General features: G+C 38.8%; 3 protein-coding genes across 4 annotated transcripts; 2 read left to right on the top strand and 1 right to left on the bottom strand.

The window, feature by feature from the left end:
- Positions 1-1753: 1753 nt before the first annotated feature.
- Positions 1754-6435, top strand: LOC134797311 (uncharacterized). Its single transcript, XM_063769537.1, has 8 exons — positions 1754-1915; positions 2334-2367; positions 3573-3787; positions 4114-4271; positions 4654-4732; positions 4915-4966; positions 5750-5949; positions 6256-6435. The coding sequence occupies exons 1-8, from the start codon at positions 1811-1813 to the stop codon at positions 6418-6420; spliced, it is 1008 nt and encodes a 335-aa protein (XP_063625607.1). The 5' UTR covers positions 1754-1810; the 3' UTR covers positions 6421-6435.
- Positions 6436-7212: 777 nt separating this feature from the next.
- Positions 7213-10317, top strand: LOC134797811 (zinc finger protein 25-like). Its single transcript, XM_063770176.1, has 3 exons — positions 7213-7290; positions 8006-8692; positions 9030-10317. Exons 2-3 carry the CDS (start codon positions 8023-8025, stop codon positions 10052-10054), a joined length of 1695 nt encoding a protein of 564 aa, XP_063626246.1. The 5' UTR covers positions 7213-7290; positions 8006-8022; the 3' UTR covers positions 10055-10317.
- Positions 10318-14829: 4512 nt separating this feature from the next.
- Positions 14830-21672, bottom strand: LOC134797810 (zinc finger protein 431-like). Of its 2 annotated transcripts, none has more exons than XM_063770174.1 (4): positions 21302-21672; positions 20383-20535; positions 18119-18295; positions 14830-17096 (listed from the first exon to the last, which is right to left on the bottom strand). In XM_063770174.1, exons 1-4 carry the CDS (start codon positions 21423-21425, stop codon positions 15271-15273), a joined length of 2280 nt encoding a protein of 759 aa, XP_063626244.1. In that variant the 5' UTR covers positions 21426-21672; the 3' UTR covers positions 14830-15270. The 2 variants fall into 2 exon arrangements, with proteins under 2 accessions (XP_063626244.1, XP_063626245.1); XM_063770175.1 differs by having other exon boundaries at positions 20395-20535.
- Positions 21673-21940: the final 268 nt, after the last annotated feature.

Raw genomic sequence — 21940 nt, 5'->3', positions numbered from 1 at the left:
ACCTAATATAAAACTAGTACAAAATATAAAATGCTAATACGCTTAAAAATAATCGAAGTAGGTATACATTAAGAATAATAAGAGATGATATTTCACCGCGCAGTCTACCGCCCCAAGCAGTTCAACTGCTTGAGCGGTTCGTGTATTGCGAATGACGATTTTGTATTGAAACTGCAGATCACCCAACGGCGACCGCTTGAAGCTGTTGGCACTGACTGCTCAAAGCAGTCCGTGTATGGCGGCCCTTAGATATCACGTTTTTAGGGATATGAAAATTTCATGAATGCGGAAGACGGCACGTGACCGCATTTGAGCTTCATAGCGGCACTCGTATCGTAATAAACGCCTCTCCTAACGTATACGATATCGGCCCAAGTGGCCCAACAGAGTGAAATGGAGCAACAGATAGAATGTTCGGATCGCAGCCGACACGTTGGAACCGTTGTTTAGTTGTTGAGCCACCACATTCTAAGGCTGATTTCGATTTCTTTCTATTACAATATATTCATTAAAAGTTTGGTAATATTTTTTTTATTATTAGGTATTTTAATTTGCAAATCATGTTGTAAAAATTAAAATGATCATTTTAGAAACTATTTATTTTTTCTTAATCAGATACTAATGATAGTATTATATACTCTGGCACAGCAACCTTGTCAGTAGAAGAACACGGCATATTTAAAAAACCGGTCAAGTGCGAGTCGGACTCGCCCACCGAGGGTTCCGTACTTTTTAGTATTTGTTGTTATAGCGGCAACAGAAATACATCATCTGTGAAAATATCAACTGTCTAGCTATCACGGTTCATGAGATACAGCCTGGTGACAGACAGACGGACAGAGGAGTCTTAGTAATGGGGTCCCGTTTTTACCCTTTGGGTACGGAATCCTAAAAATGTAGGAGCGAAGAGTTGACTTCCGATAGAAATTTTGAATTTCGCGCCTTTTACTACTGACAAGTCGAGTGTGTCATGGTATAATAATATACTCCGCCTGGTACTCTATTCCGAGATTCGCGTATGACCTAACTGACACGGGCCTACGTCATCATGCTGTTTACAGGTTCTCAAACTTTAAAATGTGGGAGAATTTTAACCAACGGTGAAAATTATTTTAACGGCATTAATTTTAAGTTATTCATGTAGAAACATAGTAAAATAAAACCAATCTAATGTATTAAATTAAACTTTATTTATCTATACAAGACAAACGTTTGAAAAACTAATTCACAGTTACACATTAATTACCAAGCTTACGACGTGAAAAGTTTGGAAAACACTGCGACTGCTGACACTGAGCGAGAAGGAAATAACAATTAACACGCGTTCGACAAGGATAACGGTCAGGGCATGAAGTTATCTAGATCCGAATTGTCAAATGTGACAGCGCTATCCTGTGTTGCCAGTAATGTAAACAGAATTACCCGAACGTCTGAAATTTCTTTCGTGAATCGGAAGATATTGCTAACGAATAATTAAAAATGACGTGTTATTGTAAAATTTAAGATAAAATACATATAAATGAAAATTATAATATTATAAAGAAATATTTTAACTTATTAACCATAGGTATAATGTACCCATGTAACATGTTATGTTGAAATAAAGTGGCAATGTTATTGTGACGTAGGCCCGTGTCACTCTGGGAATAGAAGACCATGTTTTATTAGACCATGGAGTGTGTTGTTATAATGTAGAGAGGCCTTAACATCTAACAGTTGTAAAACTTGGGAGGCGCAAGGTGGACGTGTGAACAGTGTTTGTGTGATACATTTCTCATTATCACAGTGTATGTGGCACTGACTACATCTGATGGAGATAAAAGCAGAAAAACCTGTGTCTAGTGCACGTAGTGAAGTCATCGTACGCGACGCTCGTTCAGACGATGTCTCTGATATATACGACATTATTAAACTGGTAAATAATGTCAAGTTATCTTTATCTTTTGTCCTCTTTTGGTTCTAGAACGATAGATCATTGGAGTCATTCACATTTTATAGTATGCTTGACTCGTTCGCATCTTTCCTGTAGTCATCGTAAAGTTAAAGCAATCTAAATCTAGAGCTAGGTGGGATACATTTCTTCAGTACGTAGGTACTTAAGATTCCAGTACCTAAGAAAACCGGAATATTTATACGTACCTACCAGAGTCGTTAACTTGACTTGTATTGTCCACAGAAGTGACCTTTTTCTAAAATTTGTGCTTAACCCATTTAGACGCAAAATAAACATACCTATTGGAGGGGCGTTTATTTTAATAACAAGTTTTCCTTCAGTTAGAAGTTGGTTTTAAAATACCTACATAATAACTTATTGTTTTACTTAATCGTTACAGGAAATCCCCGATGCCAATTTTCCTCCTCTTAAACGTAAGTGTCTGTGATAATGATTCATTGACATAGAAAGCATACCTACTAAAGCATTCAGAACCTTATCTCGTTGTTATAGAGTTGGTTTAAGAACGAATTATCAGTGAACTGTGTCTTTGAATCATTGAACTTTTCAAGTATGGTACCGACCTTGAGGCCAATTCAAACGTACATTTTGATTGGTTGGATAATGTCTTTCGTTATCATTCGCGCATACATTCCGCACGTACTTGTTCGTACGTGTATTGGCGCGAGTGAGACGCATGATAACTAAATAATATAATTCTAATTTCAGTGAATTACGTTCGAATGGGGTTGGCCGGTGGAAGTTTTTAGCAGATGGCGCCATCATAGCTTGCCCCGTCAATCCCTAGAATTGTGTCAAAATTTTGTTTTTTTAATACCCTGGATGCCAGCTCTTTAAGCCAAATCTCATAGAAAAAGGGGCAAGCTATGATGGCGCCATCTAGGCAAACCTTTGACAGTTGCCAACCCCATTGGCCTGAAACATTCACTCAATCTGGAACTGATTTACTCTATATAAATAAAAGAGATAGCGAACAGATAAAGATAGTAACTAGGTGCACAAACAAATGACAAAATGTGTCTTTCCGGACAGTATTACGAGAAATAGCTTTATAGCTTATTTTTTTCTGTTAACTGGTAAAATCATTTTGTAACGAATATTAACTAACTTTTCTAAACCAAACTTTCATTTCCTTCCTACCTCTTTCCAACTTTCATTTCCTTCCTACCTCTTTCCAACCCTAACTGCGACGCTAAACGTCACATCATTAAAGTCAAGTTCATAAATATGTATACATTTCTTCACCTCAATCCATTGCAATAAGGTGAAAAAATGTATACATATTTATCAACTCGACTGTACAGAAGGTACCTACTAGAAGCTGTGAACTATTGTCCAACTATTGTCCACGGGAACAACTTCTGTTTTAAAATCTACGTCCTACGAGTCCGTGTGACATTAGTACTTGAGTGGCGCGATAGATGGCGCTGCTGATGTGGTTCTAGCGGAGGTAGGATAAATATACTTGGTCAAGCAGATCTTGTCAGTAGAAAAAGGCGGCAAATTTGAAAAATGTAGGCGCGAAGGGATATCGTCCCATAGAAAATTTGAATTTCGCGCCTTTTTTACTGACATGATTTGCTTGACCAGCTATAATTATATTCTATTTTTTTACCAGGTTTCTCCAGAGACGGGTTCGAGACATCCCCGCCATGGTTTCACGTGTTAGTCGCAGAGAGAGACGGCAAGATCGTCGGTTGCGCACTATACTACCGCCATTATTGGCCGCGGCCCTCGCCGCCGGGGCGAGCGCTGCTGCTGCGTATGTTGTGCGTACGTCAGAGTGCGCGGCGGTGCGGTGTGGGTACCAAACTCTTTCGAGGACTTTGCCAGGTATCTACTCATCTACCCACTTTCTTGATATTTTTCAGTGAACTCTTCTGTTTAGAGGTAAGGTGACGGCTGGTATAACTAGAGCTACCACAATAAAAGTGAGCCGGCGTTAGATTTAAACCAAGAAAAGTCAGCAACGCATATATAAGGCCAGAGCTCACCGGCTGCGTGTGCGTAGACGTGCACGAGCGCGTGCGCTTGGAGCTCGCACACGTCACACAAGCGGTGTGCCGTCTCTCATAAGGATCTCTATATTACAACGCGGACGTGCACGTCTAGGCACATGCATCCGGTGTGCATAGGCTTTAATAATGATTCGTTTTAAGGTGGCAATCAAAGAAAACGCACAGTTGAACTGGACGCATCCCGCAAGCGATCCTGCAGCTGCTTTCTTCTCGCAATTTAAACCTGACATCAGTGATGACTTGGACGGGACCTACGTCATGCGAATAAGTCCCAAGACGGTTCGTGAAATTGCCGCAAGGTACACATTTATAGGTTTACCACTTATCGTAGGTTGGTTAGACAAGAAAAAAGGAGCTGTTAACGATTTCCTAGATTGTTAAGGATGCTGATATGCAATAATGTGTGAACCCCACATTCAGTTTAACCGACTTCCAAATCTCAAAAGGAGGAGGTTATCAATTCGATTGTATGTTTTTTTTTGCAATAAGATGTAAACTCAAAAAATTGACGCTTAAAGTTGATATTTTATTGCGAAATGAATGTGGTTTGACACATTTTTGCTAAACACTAAACAGCATCCGTTTGTCCTATACGAAAGTAACCGAGTTTTCGATTTAAAACTAGTGTAATTCGCTAATATTTTTAATCGTTTAATCGGTTAATACAACGTTTTTTTACAGCAAAATGCGCATGAATAAAGATATTTCAATTCTTCTGGCGCGGCAAGAGGATATGGCAGAGTTTAGCATGATGATACGAGTGAGTTTGATATCTATGAAACTTGTGTTGCTATTTTTATGTTATACTTAATTGTTATTTGCTAGCAGTAGTTTTTCACGAGTTAATTACTATTTATGTAGGTAGTTTCATTAATATCCACTATGTACCTACCTACCTACTACAGTTGAATTTTTATTCATTAACACATTCTTATTTTTCAGGAAATATCAGAAATACGAGAAACTTTGTACGGTCTACATCTTAATGAAAAAGGTAGGTGTTTTAATCTATTTAAATCGAAAATAGATGTGTTATCTGTTATGGCATCACGCAATGGGCTTGACGAAAACCCAGCGCGCTATCATGGTAGGCTTGTGTCGGTCATGAACTAAGAACTGTTAAGAATGAAATCCCGTCAAGGACCGAAAGGAACTAAATCTTTTAGCACGCTCTTAATCGGTCTTTAGGTCCTTTAGTTCAGTGGGATTGATGAGCGCTTGACATGAGTGAAACAGAAAATAGACTGAACGAAATGGTTCACCAATGACGTTGGCACGAGAGCGAACGAGATAAAAGAGTGACAAACAGTCCTAACCTGAAAAGTATGAAAAAAAAGGAAATACATTTTCTATATTTTTTATTTTATTTTATTGTGTCTAGCTTTTTGATGTTTAACCGTCATATATATTAACGTACAATTTGACTCGTAATTCAGTTGCCAAAAATTTAGAACAAAAACTAAGGTAAAATCGATTCATACATTCCTAGCTCTCAAAGACCGAACTGAACTAAAGGAACTAAAAGACCGAACTAGTTCGTTTCACCGATTGACCGAGAGCGGAGCGCTCTCTGTAGTGACCGAGCAGGCACAAGCCTATATCATTGTGCTGAATTGGGTCCATTTCGTGATACACACGTAATGTTGTTTTTTTTTCTGCTATTGTTGTCTGTACATGATGGTTGATAGGTACTACATGTTTTGTGATTGCTGCGAATACTTTTTTCTTAATCTATATCTATTCTAAGTCACTTTAAGTGGTTCTGGTTCCTTTACAGATTTTATAGAAGACGGTTTCAACAGCTCCCCGCCATGGTTCTTCGCGCTAATAGCATGGCGAGCGGGTATTGCGGTGGGCACAGCCGTTGGCACCAGATTGTACAACTGGGAACAGAGCCTCGACATGCAGAGCTTGTACGTACGGCCTGAGGCACGGCGCTGTGGCTTGGCTAAGCAACTTATTGTGGAATTTTGTCGTGTAAGTTTTAGAGGTATCCCACTCTAGCGTTTCCCTGGCGTCGACGTCTAGTCAACTTTTATAGCTGCTGCTAGACGCAACTTTGGTGCATTTGCGCAGCGACACCGTTTTCCATAATCTCCATAGCGCTGACTAGACGTCGACGCTTTATTAGGCGAATCATATCAGAAAAGGAGGTTATCAATTCGATTGTATGTTTGTTACCTCAAAACTCCCTTATTTCTATACCGATCGGAAAAAATATAGAATGTTGTAGTATTAATATATGTAGTAGTATATTATTTACCAAAGTTTCCCCTATTCCAGAAAGCCGAGGAAGAAGGTATCGATCACGTAGACTTCCACGTGCACCCTGTGAACACAGCGTCGTTGGCGCTGTACGCCAGCTTCGGCGCTCAGAAGCTGTTTGACGACCACGGGTCCTTTCGTCTCGAAGTCGATAAGATTGAGAAAATTTTAGCAGTAAAATAAAATTCATTCTAATTTCGTATGCATTTTGTTATTTTAATTTTAACCATATGATACAACCCAATTTGACTAAATGTTCTGAAAAAAAAAACAAGGTTTATAATTGAAATAATACGTAAACCGGCGTTTGTTATTCAAACCGGAGTAAATCAATGATGATTTATGGTGGGTATCAACCGAGATTGAGGTCAATATGATTTTTGATCCAATTGACAATTTGATTGTCCCGCCTGGACTGGCCTTTAGAAAACAATTAAAACCATAGAAGGTAGCATCCTATAGAAGTGGTATACGCGTGCCTCCGTGAGGGACAAAACATACGCAATGCGACAATATTAAAAACACGTTTTAACATTCCTGACAATACACCAAAAACAATCTACGTAATTCGGTCGGGTTATTTGTTGCCCACCATAGACCGTACTAAATTTATGGTGGGGAACAAAAAAAAGTGAGACTGTGACAAGGACAAGCAATAATATCGCTTTCTCTGCTACTCCTACTGAAAGTTCTATAAATGTATCTCGTTCGGTCATTTGGCCCCTCCCCCGTTTCATCTCTATTATATATTATATTATTGTACCTCTATGGTTAAAACGTACACAACGTTTCCGAACGTGCCGTTGCTGTCACAATTTAGAGGTTATGTTTATTTGTAATCAATAAAAATAAATTCAATAATCAATAGTACATCGTTGTTAGGGTTTAGGGTCAATGATTTACACAATTGTGACTAATTAATATAGCCTTTGTGTGCCGTAAGGATGGCGGTACCAAGGATCAACGCTTCGCTAGTGGCATATATTTAGTTCGGGGTTTTGGCAAATCAAATACACAGTCAATAGTCACTCGTTTTCGATATCTAATTTATAGGTACGTACTTTATGGAGTAAATTGTTTAACTACTCTATTGATCGATATCTGGGTGAGGAAGTGCAATTCTGATAAACAAGACTAAATGTGTGACTTAATTATGTAGCCTGTAACTGATTTGTTTTTGTGTCCACCTGACGAAGCATGCGTTTTTGATCAGAAGCTATAAATTGACGACTTGCCCCTAATTTTTTTTACACCTGAATAAAATGATACTATTAGAATTATATTTTACCCTAACAGGGACCACAAAAAATTAAAAGAATAATCTTTAAGTAATTTGTAATGAAAAATGTAAAAATTTGTGGAAATAAAAGGCTATAATTATAATAATTAGAATTGTATTATATAAAAGCGAAGTCAGTAATATCCACTTTTTTACCTGTGGATGTTACAATTCTTCCTAAAACTTCTCTCGAGTTCAGCTGAAATGTATTTTGTATACTTATGTTACTTTGGTGAGAAAGCAATGTTATGATTAATGTCTGACTGAAACTGGATGTTTTGCTAAACCTAGAAGAGACCAATTAGAGCCGGTCCAAGCTAATTTTGCAGCAAGTTTGATAGCACAGAGTGTGAAAGTGTTATCATAAACACAAATGTCTATGAAATTACGTTTAATAAGCCATGGAAGTGCTCTTAACAATGAGTTTAAGGTAGATCAATTTCTGCTGATAACTACACCACAGGCTACATTAGTATTTATTTTTTGCAGGCATTAACCACATTGACATGGAATTAGAAAAAGTATCCATAAAGATGGGACTGGATGAAACCAGTGTGAAGACCGAGCCTAAAGAATTGTCTGTAAATAGAAATCCGAGCCTCGTTACTGTGAAACAGGAGCCTAGCGAGGGCAGTGCAAATGTTGATACAAGTGACGCAAATGCATGGACCAGTTCTTACGCAACACAAGAGATTAATGCATATTTGACAGAGCCTGAAGTGTTAAAGGAAGAGCCCTTTAACGTGGACCATATGAGTAAAGCATGGGCCAATCCTCAAGTCGAGGAGGATAAGGAAGTGTTTGTAACCAAGCCCGGAATTGTGAAGGTGGAGCCCTTTAGCGATGACAGTCCTCCATCTACAAGCCAGGCAGTCACAGCGGCCAACCCTTATACCCATGAAGTGGAAGGAACAGGGTATGTAACAGAGCCCAGAATGAAGGTAGAGCCATTGTGTGATAAGAGTTCTCAACCTTCTACTAGTCAGGCCTCATGGGCCAGTGCATTTGTAGAAGAGCCTGGTCTACATGTGAAAAAGGAGATAGAAGACGGTGAAAATATGTGTGCGACTGAGACAACTGCATGGGATAAGCTTTATGAGAAACATGAGGTTAAGGACGAGGTTGTGCTGAGTCCTGTATCAATTCACCGGCCTTATGCTGCCTCTAAACTAAGAGGTAGGTTTTACGGAATATACCTCTTTTCACTAAGAATGATGATTAACTATGTAATTTTCAAAATTCTTAACTCTTTTTTTACATGTTGCATAACTTATGTGCCGTCGGAATGTTTCCATGACTACGAAATTTCCACATCTTTTTGTATGAGGATCATAATTTTCCGTCTCCACAATGAGAGTTTCCTCAATTCCCTATGACATTTTCCTGAAATTTCTGAGAAATTTTCTAATTTTTTTGAACATTCCGCAACATGCACATCTGTATGCATAAGAAACAACACGCTTGATTTTATTGCTATGTATGCCACATTAATGGACCAAACATCATTTTGCAGAGATGCAGACCAAAGCAGAGGAAATGGCGCCAGATGGGAACTGCTCTAACAAGCCAGATTTACTTGAAATAGAGCATAGTCTTCAAAATTACATGTGCACTCAATGTGACTACACAACAGACAACATGAAGAGTTTAACGACACATTTAAACACTTCGCACACTACAACAATACTCCACAACTGCAATCTCTGCAGTTACTCTACTCCTAATAAAATATATTTAAAACGTCATCAAAACGTACACACCCGTAAAAAGAGTTTTAAGTGTAGTTATTGTGATTTTTCGTGTCTAAGAAAATCAGATGTAAAAAAGCACGAGATGACTCACACTGGAGAAAAACCCTTCAGATGTAGCAATTGCGATTATCAGTGCAATCGGAAAGGAAGCTTACTCATCCATGAGAGGGCACACACAGGGGATAAGCCTTATCAGTGCAGTGAATGTGATTACAAAAGTACCCGAAAAGATAGCTTACAAAGACACCAGGTACTACACGCCAGTGAAAAACCATTTGAATGTAAACACTGCGATTTCAAGTCCTATCAAAAAGCAAGCCTGCGAATCCACCAAATGATACACACTGGAGAGAAGAGATTTGCATGTAGCTACTGCGATTTTATATCCAGGCATAAACACACTCTACAGACTCATGAGATGATACACACTGGGCAGAAACCATTCGAGTGCAAGAACTGCGACTACAAGTGCAGGAGTAAATCAGATTTGCGAAAACACCAGACGACACATTCAGATGACAAGCCTTTCAAATGCAGCGAATGTGATTACGCGGTACGCCAAAAATCAGACTTACTCAAGCACCAGAAGAGACACGCTGGGAGCAAATTGTTTCAATGTAACCACTGCGACTACAAGTGTTGTCGTAATGTTGATTTACGAAAACATCAAACTATACACACGGAGGCGCAGCTGTTAAAATGTGACCATTGTAATTATGAAACTCTGCATAAATACGCTTTACAAAGACACCTGAATACATTGCACGTTAATAAAAGTCGTCTTTAGTTGATTATGTAATTATTCGTGCACTGAAACAACTCTTCCAAAAGATGTAAAAAAATACATGTGTTAAAGTAGCTAGCAGGGTGTAGTTTTTACGAAAGCGAGATGCCGAATTTTATTGTTACTTAGTACAAACCCAGATTGAATTAATTTGCTGAAATTTCCGTGATTGAATATGACAGTGATGCAGTCAAAAGGTCGCCAAAGGAACTCTGTGAAACCGTAGCCAAATTTGCGAGTTTGAACTTATTAGTCTCGAAGAGGAATATATACCTACCAATGCACGTGCCAAGGACGGGAGGTGACACAATCAGTAATAAAAGCGTATATTAAAATTATTATGTTGATAGTAACTTATTTTATAATAACATTATTTATTTATTGTTCCCTAACAATAATATAAATACACAAGAAGGCCTATGATTCGGTGCCTCACTCATGGCTGGAGAGGGTCTTAGAACTGTATAAAGTTGATACAGCTTTAAGAGCCTTTCTAAGCGCGTGTATGAGGCAATGGACCACAGTCCTTCGTCAACCAGGAGGCGGGGATGAACGCCCTGGCCCGCAGGATTTTATAAGGATTGAGCGAGGAATATTTCAAGGTGATAGTCTGAGTCCCCTGTGGTTCTGCCTAGCTCTGAATCCTCTCAGTACCTTGCTGAAGGATTTAGAACTAGGTTGCCGGTTTCGGAGAGGGGGTGAAGTCATTTCTCACCTTCTGTACATGGATGACCTCAAATTATTTGCACCAAATAGCCAAGACTTGCTGGAGCTACTGAAAACCACCGAAGTCTTTAGTAATGCCATCAACATGGAGTTTGGTGTCGATAAATGTGCGGTTATGCATGTACAGCGGGGGAAAATTGTAAATTCAACAAATTTACAACTTTCTGAGACAATGTCTCTCAGATCCATCTCTGAATCAGAAACCTATAAATACCTTGGTATGTCACAGTCGTTGGGTATTGAGGAAGAAGGTTTTAGACGGTCGGTGAAGGAGCGCTTTTTCAGTCGGCTCACAAAAGTACTTAACAGTATTTTGTCTGGAGGCAACAAAGTGCGCGCCTTCAACGCCTGGGTAATGCCTCTACTCACATACTCCTTTGGCATACTAAGGTGGACTCAGACCGAGCTGGATGCCTTGGATCGGAGGGTCCGACAGCTGCTCACCACACACCGTATGCTGCACCCACGCTCGTCTGTTATGAGATTGTACATCCCACGGAAATGTGGAGGTCGCGGCTTTCTAAACGCCAAAAATCTCCACAACCGTGAGGTGTACAATCTCAGGAATTATTTCCTCAACAACGAGTGTGGGATGCATCGTGATGTGGTGGCAGCTGACAGGGGCCTCACGCCGCTCTCCTTGGCGAACGAGAACTGGCGCAAACCTGTAGTACTAAGCACCGAGGACCGCAAGGCGGTATGGAAGGATAAGCAGCTACACGGGCGGTTCTACAAGGCCCTCATGGGGCCCGATGTAGACCTACCTGCGTCGGTGAACTGGCTACGATTCGGGGACCTCTTCGGAGAAACCGAGGGTTTTGCCTGTGCAATTGCGGACGAAGTTATCATGACGAATAACTACCGGAGATATATCCTGAAGGACGGTACGGTCGACATTTGTCGGGCATGCCGCCGTCCCGGACAGTCACTCAGGCATATTATCTCCGGTTGTTCTCATCTTGCTAACGGCGAGTACTTGCACAGACATAATCTCGTAGCCAGAATTATTCACCAGCAGCTTGCTCTTCTATACGGCCTTGTGGACCGTGAAGTGCCGTACTACAAGTACTCACCTGCCCCAGTTCTCGAAAATGGTCGTGCCACGCTCTATTGGGATCGGTCTATCATCACTGACAGGACTATTGTTGCCAATAAGCCTGACATCGTGCTGATAGACCGATCGCAGCGCCGGGCCGTGCTCGCCGACGTCACCATCCCCCATGATGAGAATCTCGTGAAGGTCGAGAAGGACAAGTCCAGCAAGTACCTAGACTTAGCTCATGAGATTACCGCCATGTGGGATGTTGACTCGACGATCATTGTTCCGATAGTCGTGTCAGCGAACGGTCTCATAGCAAAGAGTCTCGACCATCACCTAGAGAGACTCTCGCTGGGTGGTTGGATCAAGGGTCAGATGCAGAAGGCGGTAATTTTGGACACGGCGCGTACGTCGGTTCCTCACTCTGCGGCCCTGACCACCGGCAGCTTGGGCCAAGCCCCGCTGCCGGCGGCACCCTAGGTTAGGTTTTTTATAATGTGTTTATATGTATTTTTTATTGTTTTGTAAGTGTTTTATATTTTACTTTTATATTCATATTATAACAAACCTAACTTAAGACGAAAAATAAATAAAGAGAATATAAATACAACATCTGTAAAATTTGCTGAGTGTTTTAGTTTCTCGTTCTCAAATCTTGTAACTTACAACAGTGTTAAACACTTGGCCCTATTTGCTTTCATATCTTTTGAGTCTATTTTCATGCATCGACGATATTGGAGGAGAAGAACTGCCCTAACTTTTTAATTGATTGGAGGAGTGAGAGTAATCGTAGAGGGTATATAAATAATACACACACAGGTAAGAGTTGTTTATAAAATACCATAAAATGTATAGGGTTCGTTAAAATCTGCGAAACCTGCATACAAATATATATTTTTTTCAACTACAGAATAAATCAAATTATTTTAAATAAATAATAGCTTCTGCCGGCGACTTCGTCTGCGAGCTGCGTGGAATGATGATGATGATTGGTAAAAACTATCCTATGTCCTTTCCCGGAGCTCAAACTACCTCCATACCAGATTTCATCTAAGTCGGTTTAGGGGTTTAAGCGTGGGTAACAGACAGACAGTCACTTTCGCATTTATAATATTAGCAGGGTTTTTCATTTCTGTTTTTAAGTAGTCTTAACACAACTACATATACATACTTATATATAAATTATACAACTAAGGAAAAAACATTATATATCATATCTGGGGGCACGGCAGTGCCCCCGCCAAGTCGAGCAGAACAAAGACGCACGGCCGTACCATCCTTTTCCCGAAGCGATTCAGGCGATTTTCGACGTCCTGTAATTTTGTGCTGGCTAAAACTAGAACCCTGAATTTTCAGTGACATATAGGGCTTAACATGATTTAGATATATTCTCAAAAACATTCAATTTGAACTTGTAGTTTAAGAATTATTGTACGTCAAAGTTCCTTAGTTTCGACACTGACACACTTACTCGCTCGCTCACTCACGATCATCATAATTCTAAGGTACTTCTAGCATACCCACAAGCTTCAAATTTTAAAGTAGTAGTAACTTAACTTCGCACATAATGCTTTACTCGTACCGTAATCGTAAATATGTATAATGCTCAAACTGCATGCGATTAGCGCGCTAGCTTTGTTAGTTGACGATGATCCTTGTGTCATTATGCAGCCGTGCGATGGCCAAGTCATTATACGTATTAAAAATTAAAGATATCTTATTGATACGGTTTAACACCCCCTGGCACTGACTAAAATAACCGACTTGGTTTCACATAACATCGCAAAACTTTTTTGTAGTAGAAGAATTGCATTGCGAGACTTGCATCTTTTTACATGTAATGTTTTTGATGGGATATTTAATTACACAAACGGTTCTACCGCGATATAATTTGATTGTTTTTACCTTAAATTCCGACGTTTCAGCTGAGTTGCACCAGCTGTGGTCACGGAAAGACTGACGTCCCAGCAAATGTCAACGGAGATATAAATAAAACACCACTAAACTACCCGAAATTAGTTAATAAAAATGTTCGGGGTAGACTTAAGGTAAAAACAATGAAATTATATCGCGGTAGACCCGTTTGTGTAATTAAATATGTGTACAAAACGATTATATATCATATTATCAATCCATCATACTGGCGTTAGCCACGTAAGCTTAAGACGGGGTTATTCCCACTAGTTACCACCAAGTTCTTACCAGTGGTAACTACTGGGAATTTTTTTCCCACCTTTTACCACTGGTAACTACTAGGAAAAATGATTCCCAGTAGTTACCACCAACTCAGTTTGGTGGTAACTACTGGGAATTTTTATTCCCAGTAGTTACCACTGGTAAAAGGTGGGATTTTTTTCCCAGTAGTTACCACCAAAATGTTGTTAATTTTCAATACTAATAAATACAGAATTAATAGTATAGTATAAATATAGAGTGCTTTAATACATACTTAGAAGTCGATTAGTGTTTCAGTAAACTGCCTGAAAAGTGATCAAAAATATTAAAACAGTTAAACCGGTACAAGTGAAAAAACTAAAATGTGAATGTAAGGATAAATTTAAGCATCCATTTAGATTATTTTTCAAGTGATTTTATTAGGTAATTAAACAGTTTATGCTTTAGTATTTTTGATAATTTTCAAGGCATTTTACTAAAATGAAACACTAATCAATTTATAATAATTTATTAAAGCATACATTAATTTCAAAAAATTGGTTTAGGCATACATTTTGGCAGGCCGGATGTTGATATTTGTATGAGAGAGTCAAACCGAGTTGGTGGTAACTACTGGGAATTATTTTTCCCAGTGGTTACCAGTGGTAAATGGTGGGAAAAAAATTCCCAGTAGTTACCATTGTTAAGAACTTGCTGGTAACTAGTGGGAATAACCCTTAAGACGCCGTTTCGATTCTGGCTTCGGCCACTGGAGAGCTTGGTCACTATCTATTTCAGTCTTTTCAGTACTTTATTATGAAACATGATGCCCAATTGAGACGTAATTAAAACACCTTGAAAAGTAACATATTTAAAATATATATTTAATATATTTCAATAAGTCTAAATAAACATTATTTGAAAACTTATCAGTTTATTTTCCCATAAGCCATGAAGCACTACAACAAGAATTGGAGTTAAGAGACTTATAAATGTGTATAAAAAAATCGTTAAATTACTTCTTGGGTCCAGTAATATATATCCCAATAGTGTTTGAGATTGTAGGTTCTTCGGCCATCGACATTTGGTCGTCCTGCGAAAAGCACGCACGCACGCATACACACACATACATACACATCTTTCTAATAATTACTATTAGTAGTACACTATGAAAATGAGGGCAATATTATTTGTCAAAGGTTTTCGAATGACGCCATCCACTGCGTAAGAACACAGGTTCCTTAGAGATTCTTCTATCTTCTCATACAATGTGACGACCACGGCCTTAAGGGATCACAGCTCATACGTTTTCCTGTTTCACAACTATCTCTTGCTGTTCCGAAACCGACCCTCGGTGGCTTAAAATTGTTTCATCACTTAGAGCTACACTAGCTACATTAATGGTTTCCTTTTCATGCACCGCCTCGTGTCGTCGTAGCAAATATGGATACCTGCAAGAGTGATCACAATAACTACATTTGAAAGGCTTATAATCAGTGTGTGATGTCAGGTGCCGGTTTAAGCTTGATTTCCGAACAGTCTTGTAATTGCAGATATTGCATGCATATGACTTCTCCCCACTGTGCACTACTTTGTGTGATATTAGTAATGATAAGCGAGTACACGCATAATCGCAATCGCTACATTTATGTCGCTTTTCACCAGCGTGCACGACTTTATGACTTTGCAAGATTGCCGACGAATCACATTTGAAGTCACACAATTTGCATGTAAAAGGCTTTTCTCCATGTTTCACCAAATGTTTTCGCAGAACATTCTTCAGACGGCATGAGTAGTCACAGTAGCTACATTTTAGAGGCTTTTCATCCGTATGTGTCATGATGTGTACTTGCATATCTGCTTCCGTACTACACCTGTATAATGGCTTAACTTTATCAAGCTTATCTCCTGCGTGAACCAGCCGGTGTAGATCTAGGTTATGCGGAAAATCAGTAGTGTATTCGCAATCGGTACATTTATATAACTTCTCAAGTTTCTCATTGTGGCACCTTCGTAGATGTCTTCGCAAGTTAGACTTCCGTTGGGAAGAGTGTGCACAGTGGCTACATTTAAAAGGTTTATCACCAGTACCAGGTTTATTACCAGTATCATTGGTCTCATGATTTTTTAAGTCCAATTTAAGGACTACACAGTTTTCACCATTATGCACTGTTTTTAGATGTCTCATTACACTGCTATGATACCGGGCTGTGTAGTCACATTGACTACATTTGTAAGGCTTTCCACCGGTGTGTTTCACCTGGTGTCTTATTAAGTTTGCTTTCTGATTGCACTCGTAATCGCATTGGCTGCATTTGAAAGGCTTTAAATCAGTGTGCGTCGCCAGATGCCTTTTTAACCTTTGTATCTTACAACATTTGTAGTCACAGTGGTGACATTTATAAGGCATGTCGCCGGTGTGTCGCATTAGATGATAACGTAAGCTCGTGTTCGTAGCGGTTGAAAAATTACAGAGGTTACATTTAAACGGCCTCTCCCCCGTGTGGATTCTCTGATGAATTCGTAAATCTGATTTAGAACTACACGCGAAATCGCAATTGCTACACTTAAACGGTTTAATACCCATGTGCAACAACATGTGTCTTTCCAAGTTAGGTTTTAAAACGGAACTAAAATCACAGTGATCACATCTAAGAGTCGGCTTTTCACCAGTGTGCGTTTTCTCGTGAAGTCTTAAATAATTTTTATTACTACATGTGAAGTCGCAGTACCTGCACTTGAAAGATTCTACACTATGCGTTTTTCGATGACGGCGCACGGCTGTTCTCAATAAGCTCGAGTAGCTACAGATACCACAACGGAACAGTCGGGTCGCGTTGTGTTTACGTATATGAGCCTTCATAACCGTCCTATTGACAGTCGTAAATTCACATTTGTTGCACATGAAATTCTTAGCACCGTGTTCTGTTTTTTCGTGGTCTACGAGGAGCTGTTTGGCATGGAATGAGGATCCGCAGAAGTCGCAGAAGAAGGTTGGTCGGTGCAGCGCGTAGGTGCGGCGCCCGACGCTACAGGTGCGCCGCGCAGCGTCCACCTCCACGCGCTCCAGCCGCACCGAGCAGCTCCAACCTTGTGATGGAAGCTTCTCTGTTTTTATCTGTGCCACTGTAATATAATAAATGTTTTTGGTTTACAATGCTGCAAGTGTTACCCACCATACATGGATCTTATGCTCTCATTTTAAAACAACATGAAACTTGGTATGAACATTAAAGTATGCAACGAAATAGTAGATTGTACAACAAGGGCATAAAGTGACCCATTTTTACCTGAGGCAATTTTTTGGTCTGAGCGAAACGAAGACCAAAATAGTAGACGAGGGTAAAAATGGACATTTATGCCCTTGTTGTACACTCTGCTTTTCACTTCGATTGCGAGGAAAATAAAACACATTTTCACGGCAATTTACACCACGAAATTATCGTAAAGCGAAAGAACATAATACATAACCAATTCCCGCCAACTATAACTTTTTAATTTTTTTTTTAATTTTCAACATGTGATCAGAGTTTCAGACGCTTGTTTTTCTGCCAAGTCAAACATTTCGGAGCATTTTTGAACGATAATCGACTCCTATTTTATGTGATTTACTAAATTTAATGACAGAAAATACGGATTTCTAATAAATTGTAGCAAAAATAAAATAATATACTTAACAAGTTTTGTCATCTACACAATTTTATTGCTCAGTAAAATTGTGCAATATGTTTTAACTGTTTGGCTTTTGAGACCGATTACCTTAGTCTTAGAAGACAATTTTACTTTTATGCTCTAGAGCATAAAATGCGATTTTATGTTGTCTACGCACGACATATATTATTATATTATAATAGGAAATATTTATTAAATAAGAGCTTAATTCAGAACAAACCAGTTGATGACACTTTAGGGGCCAGCGTCTGGTAAGTAAAGTTTTCTTTGGGGGGTAAGACTAATTTATTTTGCTTCTCCTATATATTTAAGAGGCTTAAGAGCTGTGCTCTTGTCGGTGGAGCAATCTCCAACTCGACCGGTCCTAATACCATATTAACTAAATAAAGTTGTGCGATCATAATACAACATTCCTTAGGGTGGCACAACATTTATTTTAACTAGATAAAAAAACCTAACCTAAAAAAAATACAGACCTTGAAACGCTGACCCATTAGGATGCTGCAGCAACTTTGGGCGCAGCACTACCCCATCCTCAACTTTGGGGTTCATGTAGTCACACTCTTCACTCTCGGCTGCCCGATTGAGGTCGCTGCTGTGAGACTCTTCCTCCTCTTTGATAACTATCGGCCCTGGTTCCTCTTTAACATGTACTGAAAAATAATTGAATGAAAGTTATTATCTATTTTGATGAAACATTGAAATTTCTCTTGATTTGGTAAATGCGTGCTGGTCATGTGCGTGCTGCGTACACGCTGGTGCGTGCAGTGGTAATAGTAGTAGCAAGCAACATCATTTAATTTTCGGTAGTTAGTCCAGTACAATGCATTAATAATAATATATATCCATACTCCAAAACATTGCACTCCTTTATTTAGCAGTCAGATGCAGTCAGGATGATGTATACTTGCCGAGTCACATCATAATGCCATCTGTTTCACTCTTGGTTGGTCTTAACAAGGGTAAATAGGATATGGGATAATAAGGAGATCCACTAAACATAGAAAACTACAGACCAATTAGCCTTCTAGCGAGTACACACAAACTCTTTACATCAATCATTCTCAAGCGAATAACACAAGTCATCGACAATGCCCAAGCTGTAGAACAAGCAGGCTTTCGCTACGGATATAGCACTGTTGATCATATACATACATTGGAGCAAGTACTTGAAAAGTATAAAGAGTATAACAAACCACTATAATATATAGGCTTCATAGATTACAGCAAGGCTTTCGACACTATCAGTCATAACGCTATATGAGAAGAAGAAGAAGAAGAAGAAAATAAATTTATTCAGGACGCTTACAGTATTGCTTAAAATTAATACAACACTTTTATAAGTTAAAACATAAACGTCACTGAATAGGTCTCCCCTCAGCTTGATGACAAGTTACCTTTCAGGTATCTTGACGCTGGTCTTCCGTGGAGACCTGTCCAAGCGATCGCGTCAGCACGTAAACTTAACTAATATTGGTTGGTTAATATGGGAAGCTCTACAACTAGCTCAGATTAACACAAAATATATTAACATATTTAAGAACATATATAAAAACAACACCAGCAGAGTAAAGTTAGACAGAAGAGGACAAGCAATAAAAATAGAACAGGGTGTGCGGCAAGGTGACCCACTCTCTCCTGAGCTCTTTATAGCAGTGCTAGAAGGAGTCTTCCGGAAGCTCGGCTGGGAAAAGAATGGAATAAGGATAAATGATCAATACCTAAGTCATCTAAGATTCGCTGACGAAATAGTGCTATTTTCAGAAACTGCCACAAGCCTAGAAACCATGATGAGAACACTAACTGAACAAAGCAGCAAAGTAGGACTGGAAATGAACACTAATAAAACAAAAGTGATGACCAACAGTTATGAAAAGCCTATAATCATTGGTAACGAGACAATAGAGTATGTTAATAACTATATATGGCAAACAGGTATCATTTTCGAAAACCAGCAACGAAGAAGAGGTTAACAGAAGATCAACTATAACCTGGAAGAAGTACTGGTCTCTGAAAGAAGTTATGAAGGGAGACTACAGCATAACATTAAAAAAAGTGGTGAGTGACACCTGTCTCCTGCCATGTCTAGTCTATGGCTCACAAACATGGTATACCAACAAAGTGAAGGAGAAAATAAGAACTACGCAGAGAGCTATGGAGAGAAGTATGACAGGGCTGCGGAAAATATACAAAGTAAGACACACAAGAATCAGAGAAAAAACCAAGGTAACCGACGCTCTCAAGCTTAAGTGGAACTGGGCTGGCCATGTAGCATGCATGACGAAAAGATGGACCATACAAACCACAAAATGGAAGGGACCACACGGAAAACGCCCCCCCGGCAGGCCGAAGAAACGCTGGTCTGAAGACATTACCCAAATAGCCGGTAAACAGTGGATGGAGACAGGAGAAGACAGAGAAAGATGGAAAAAACTGGTGGAGGCCTTCACCCAGAGAGGGATCCATATAAATAAATAAAACAACTAGTTCAAAAATACATAGCTAAACTAAAAATGGATATGGAAGAAAAGGCTATAATAATAATAAATAGCATTATGATCTCAGTCGCCAGTTGGTATTGTGTTAAGTATAGTAGACAACAATGATCCATCCTCAAAAAATTTACAGTTAAATGAATATGAGCTTTAAGCGGCCTGTGCATTCACATATAATAATTATAATACTTTTCTTTTGATAGAAAGTTCAAATTATATTATATCCAGGTAAAAATGAAACTTACCATAATACAAACAGTCTGCGTCACTGGGCCCAGGCACTTTGGGACCTAACTCCTTCTCTTTCTTCCCATTGCAGGTTGCCATGTTGCTGTCCCAGTCACACTCCACTCCTTGAGCCTCTTCATTTAGATATGACGGTTCCACCTTGACATGTGCTGAAAGATAATTGTAAGCTTAAAATTCAGATTTTACTTGATCAATACTGTTATAATTATGCTTGAATTTTTTTTTTTAGTAATTAAAACTTAAATCTATCATTACAGGTTTTACCTAATGCGATAGATAAGCAACAAACCAATAATCTGAGTTATTGCCAATATAAATAAAACTTAACTTAAAACTCAACTTAATATTAACACAGTGGCCTTTGTGAAGTCATTCAGGGAGCATGTAAATATGTCTAACCCCAACACAATTAAGCCAATTCTTCAGATAGTCTAATCACAAAATTTCAATAATGTTCTCCTACTTGCATACATCAATCCGGTACATTTCTTATTTCTGCCCACCCCATGTTACCACCACCATACATGAGCGGTAAGTAAATAAAATAAATTGGTATAAAACTAAAGCATCAAAATGTGAAACATTAACAAGAACTTAGATAACTCATTACACATATCATTAATGTATTTTAATTCGTAATCCGAATTGGAATCATACATCTATTGGTAAAAGCAATATTAATTTACAATATTTACATATCCAAATTTTGGTAGTATTGTATTGTATTGCACACTGCACTGGAATTCGACAAATGATCGCGCAAATAAATAATGTATGACTTAAAATTTACTGATGAGCTCTTGTGTAATTAGCAGAGCTTTTTTTTAAGGATTCTTATGTAAGTATAAATGACTGACCTCTTAACAGCGCAATGCTACAATGTTTGCTGTATTATTTATAGAGAAGTAGACTTACCATTTGAAAATTCTTGGTTAATGGGTTGGGGCTCCTCAGAACTCGACTTCGCCTCTTTTTTCATATGACATTCTTGCGTATCCAACTCACACTCCACTTTCACAAAAACCGGCTCTGTGGACATCCTGTCTTCGTGCTACTTCTGTCTGGAACGGCAACTATACCTACGCGTAAAATAATACGGTCCAAGGAACGAAGGCTCACGAATAAAATTAAATTGAATTTGGTTCAATTAATGAAATTCATAAAAATACTTATAGTAGTGCGTCCAATACTTTTACCAGTCAATCTTATGTTTTGTAAAAATTCGCTACGAAAATAAAATATTCAGAAATTAACATAAAAGAAAACCAGAATAAATAAAACAGGATACAGTCATTACAGTCCTGACATTATGACATATGCGACAAGATGGCGACACTTTGACAACTTTGACATATGTCATATTCTGTGGCAATGTTTTTGACTGATAAGCGTGCGTTCGGATTCGGATATTGATAAAGCATGCATTTGCTAAACTGCATTCTTTTATTTCCAGCATATTCGAAAACAAATTAGAAATGTAAATTATACTTCTAAATTCTAAAAGGATTTAAAAACCTTTAATAAAAAAATGTTAGGTAAAACCGGAAAGAACTT

The sequence above is a fragment of the Cydia splendana genome, chromosome 15 (genome assembly GCF_910591565.1).
Source record: "Cydia splendana chromosome 15, ilCydSple1.2, whole genome shotgun sequence".
NCBI lineage: Eukaryota > Metazoa > Arthropoda > Insecta > Lepidoptera > Tortricidae > Cydia > Cydia splendana.
This window is presented reverse-complemented; position numbering and strand designations above follow the sequence as displayed.

What these genes read in the sequence shown, in the direction of transcription:
- LOC134797311 (XM_063769537.1), top strand. Translation starts at nt 1,811, where the DNA reads ATGGAGATAAAAGCAGAAAAACCTGTGTCTAGTGCACGTAGTGAAGTC. An exon ending in CAATTTTCCTCCTCTTAAAC is followed by an intron (nt 2,368 to 3,572) that starts GTAAGTGTCTGT and finishes TTTTTTTACCAG; the next exon opens with GTTTCTCCAGAGACGGGTTC. An exon ending in TCTACATCTTAATGAAAAAG is followed by an intron (nt 4,967 to 5,749) that starts GTAGGTGTTTTA and finishes GTTCCTTTACAG; the next exon opens with ATTTTATAGAAGACGGTTTC.
- LOC134797810 (XM_063770174.1), bottom strand. Translation starts at nt 21,425, where the DNA reads ATGTCCACAGAGCCGGTTTTTGTGAAAGTGGAGTGTGAGTTGGATACG. An exon ending in CGCAGACTGTTTGTATTATG is followed by an intron (nt 18,296 to 20,382) that starts GTAAGTTTCATT and finishes ATTATTTTTCAG; the next exon opens with TACATGTTAAAGAGGAACCA. An exon ending in TAATGGGTCAGCGTTTCAAG is followed by an intron (nt 17,097 to 18,118) that starts GTCTGTATTTTT and finishes ATTATATTACAG; the next exon opens with TGGCACAGATAAAAACAGAG.
- LOC134797811 (XM_063770176.1), top strand. Translation starts at nt 8,023, where the DNA reads ATGGAATTAGAAAAAGTATCCATAAAGATGGGACTGGATGAAACCAGT. An exon ending in TGCTGCCTCTAAACTAAGAG is followed by an intron (nt 8,693 to 9,029) that starts GTAGGTTTTACG and finishes ATCATTTTGCAG; the next exon opens with AGATGCAGACCAAAGCAGAG.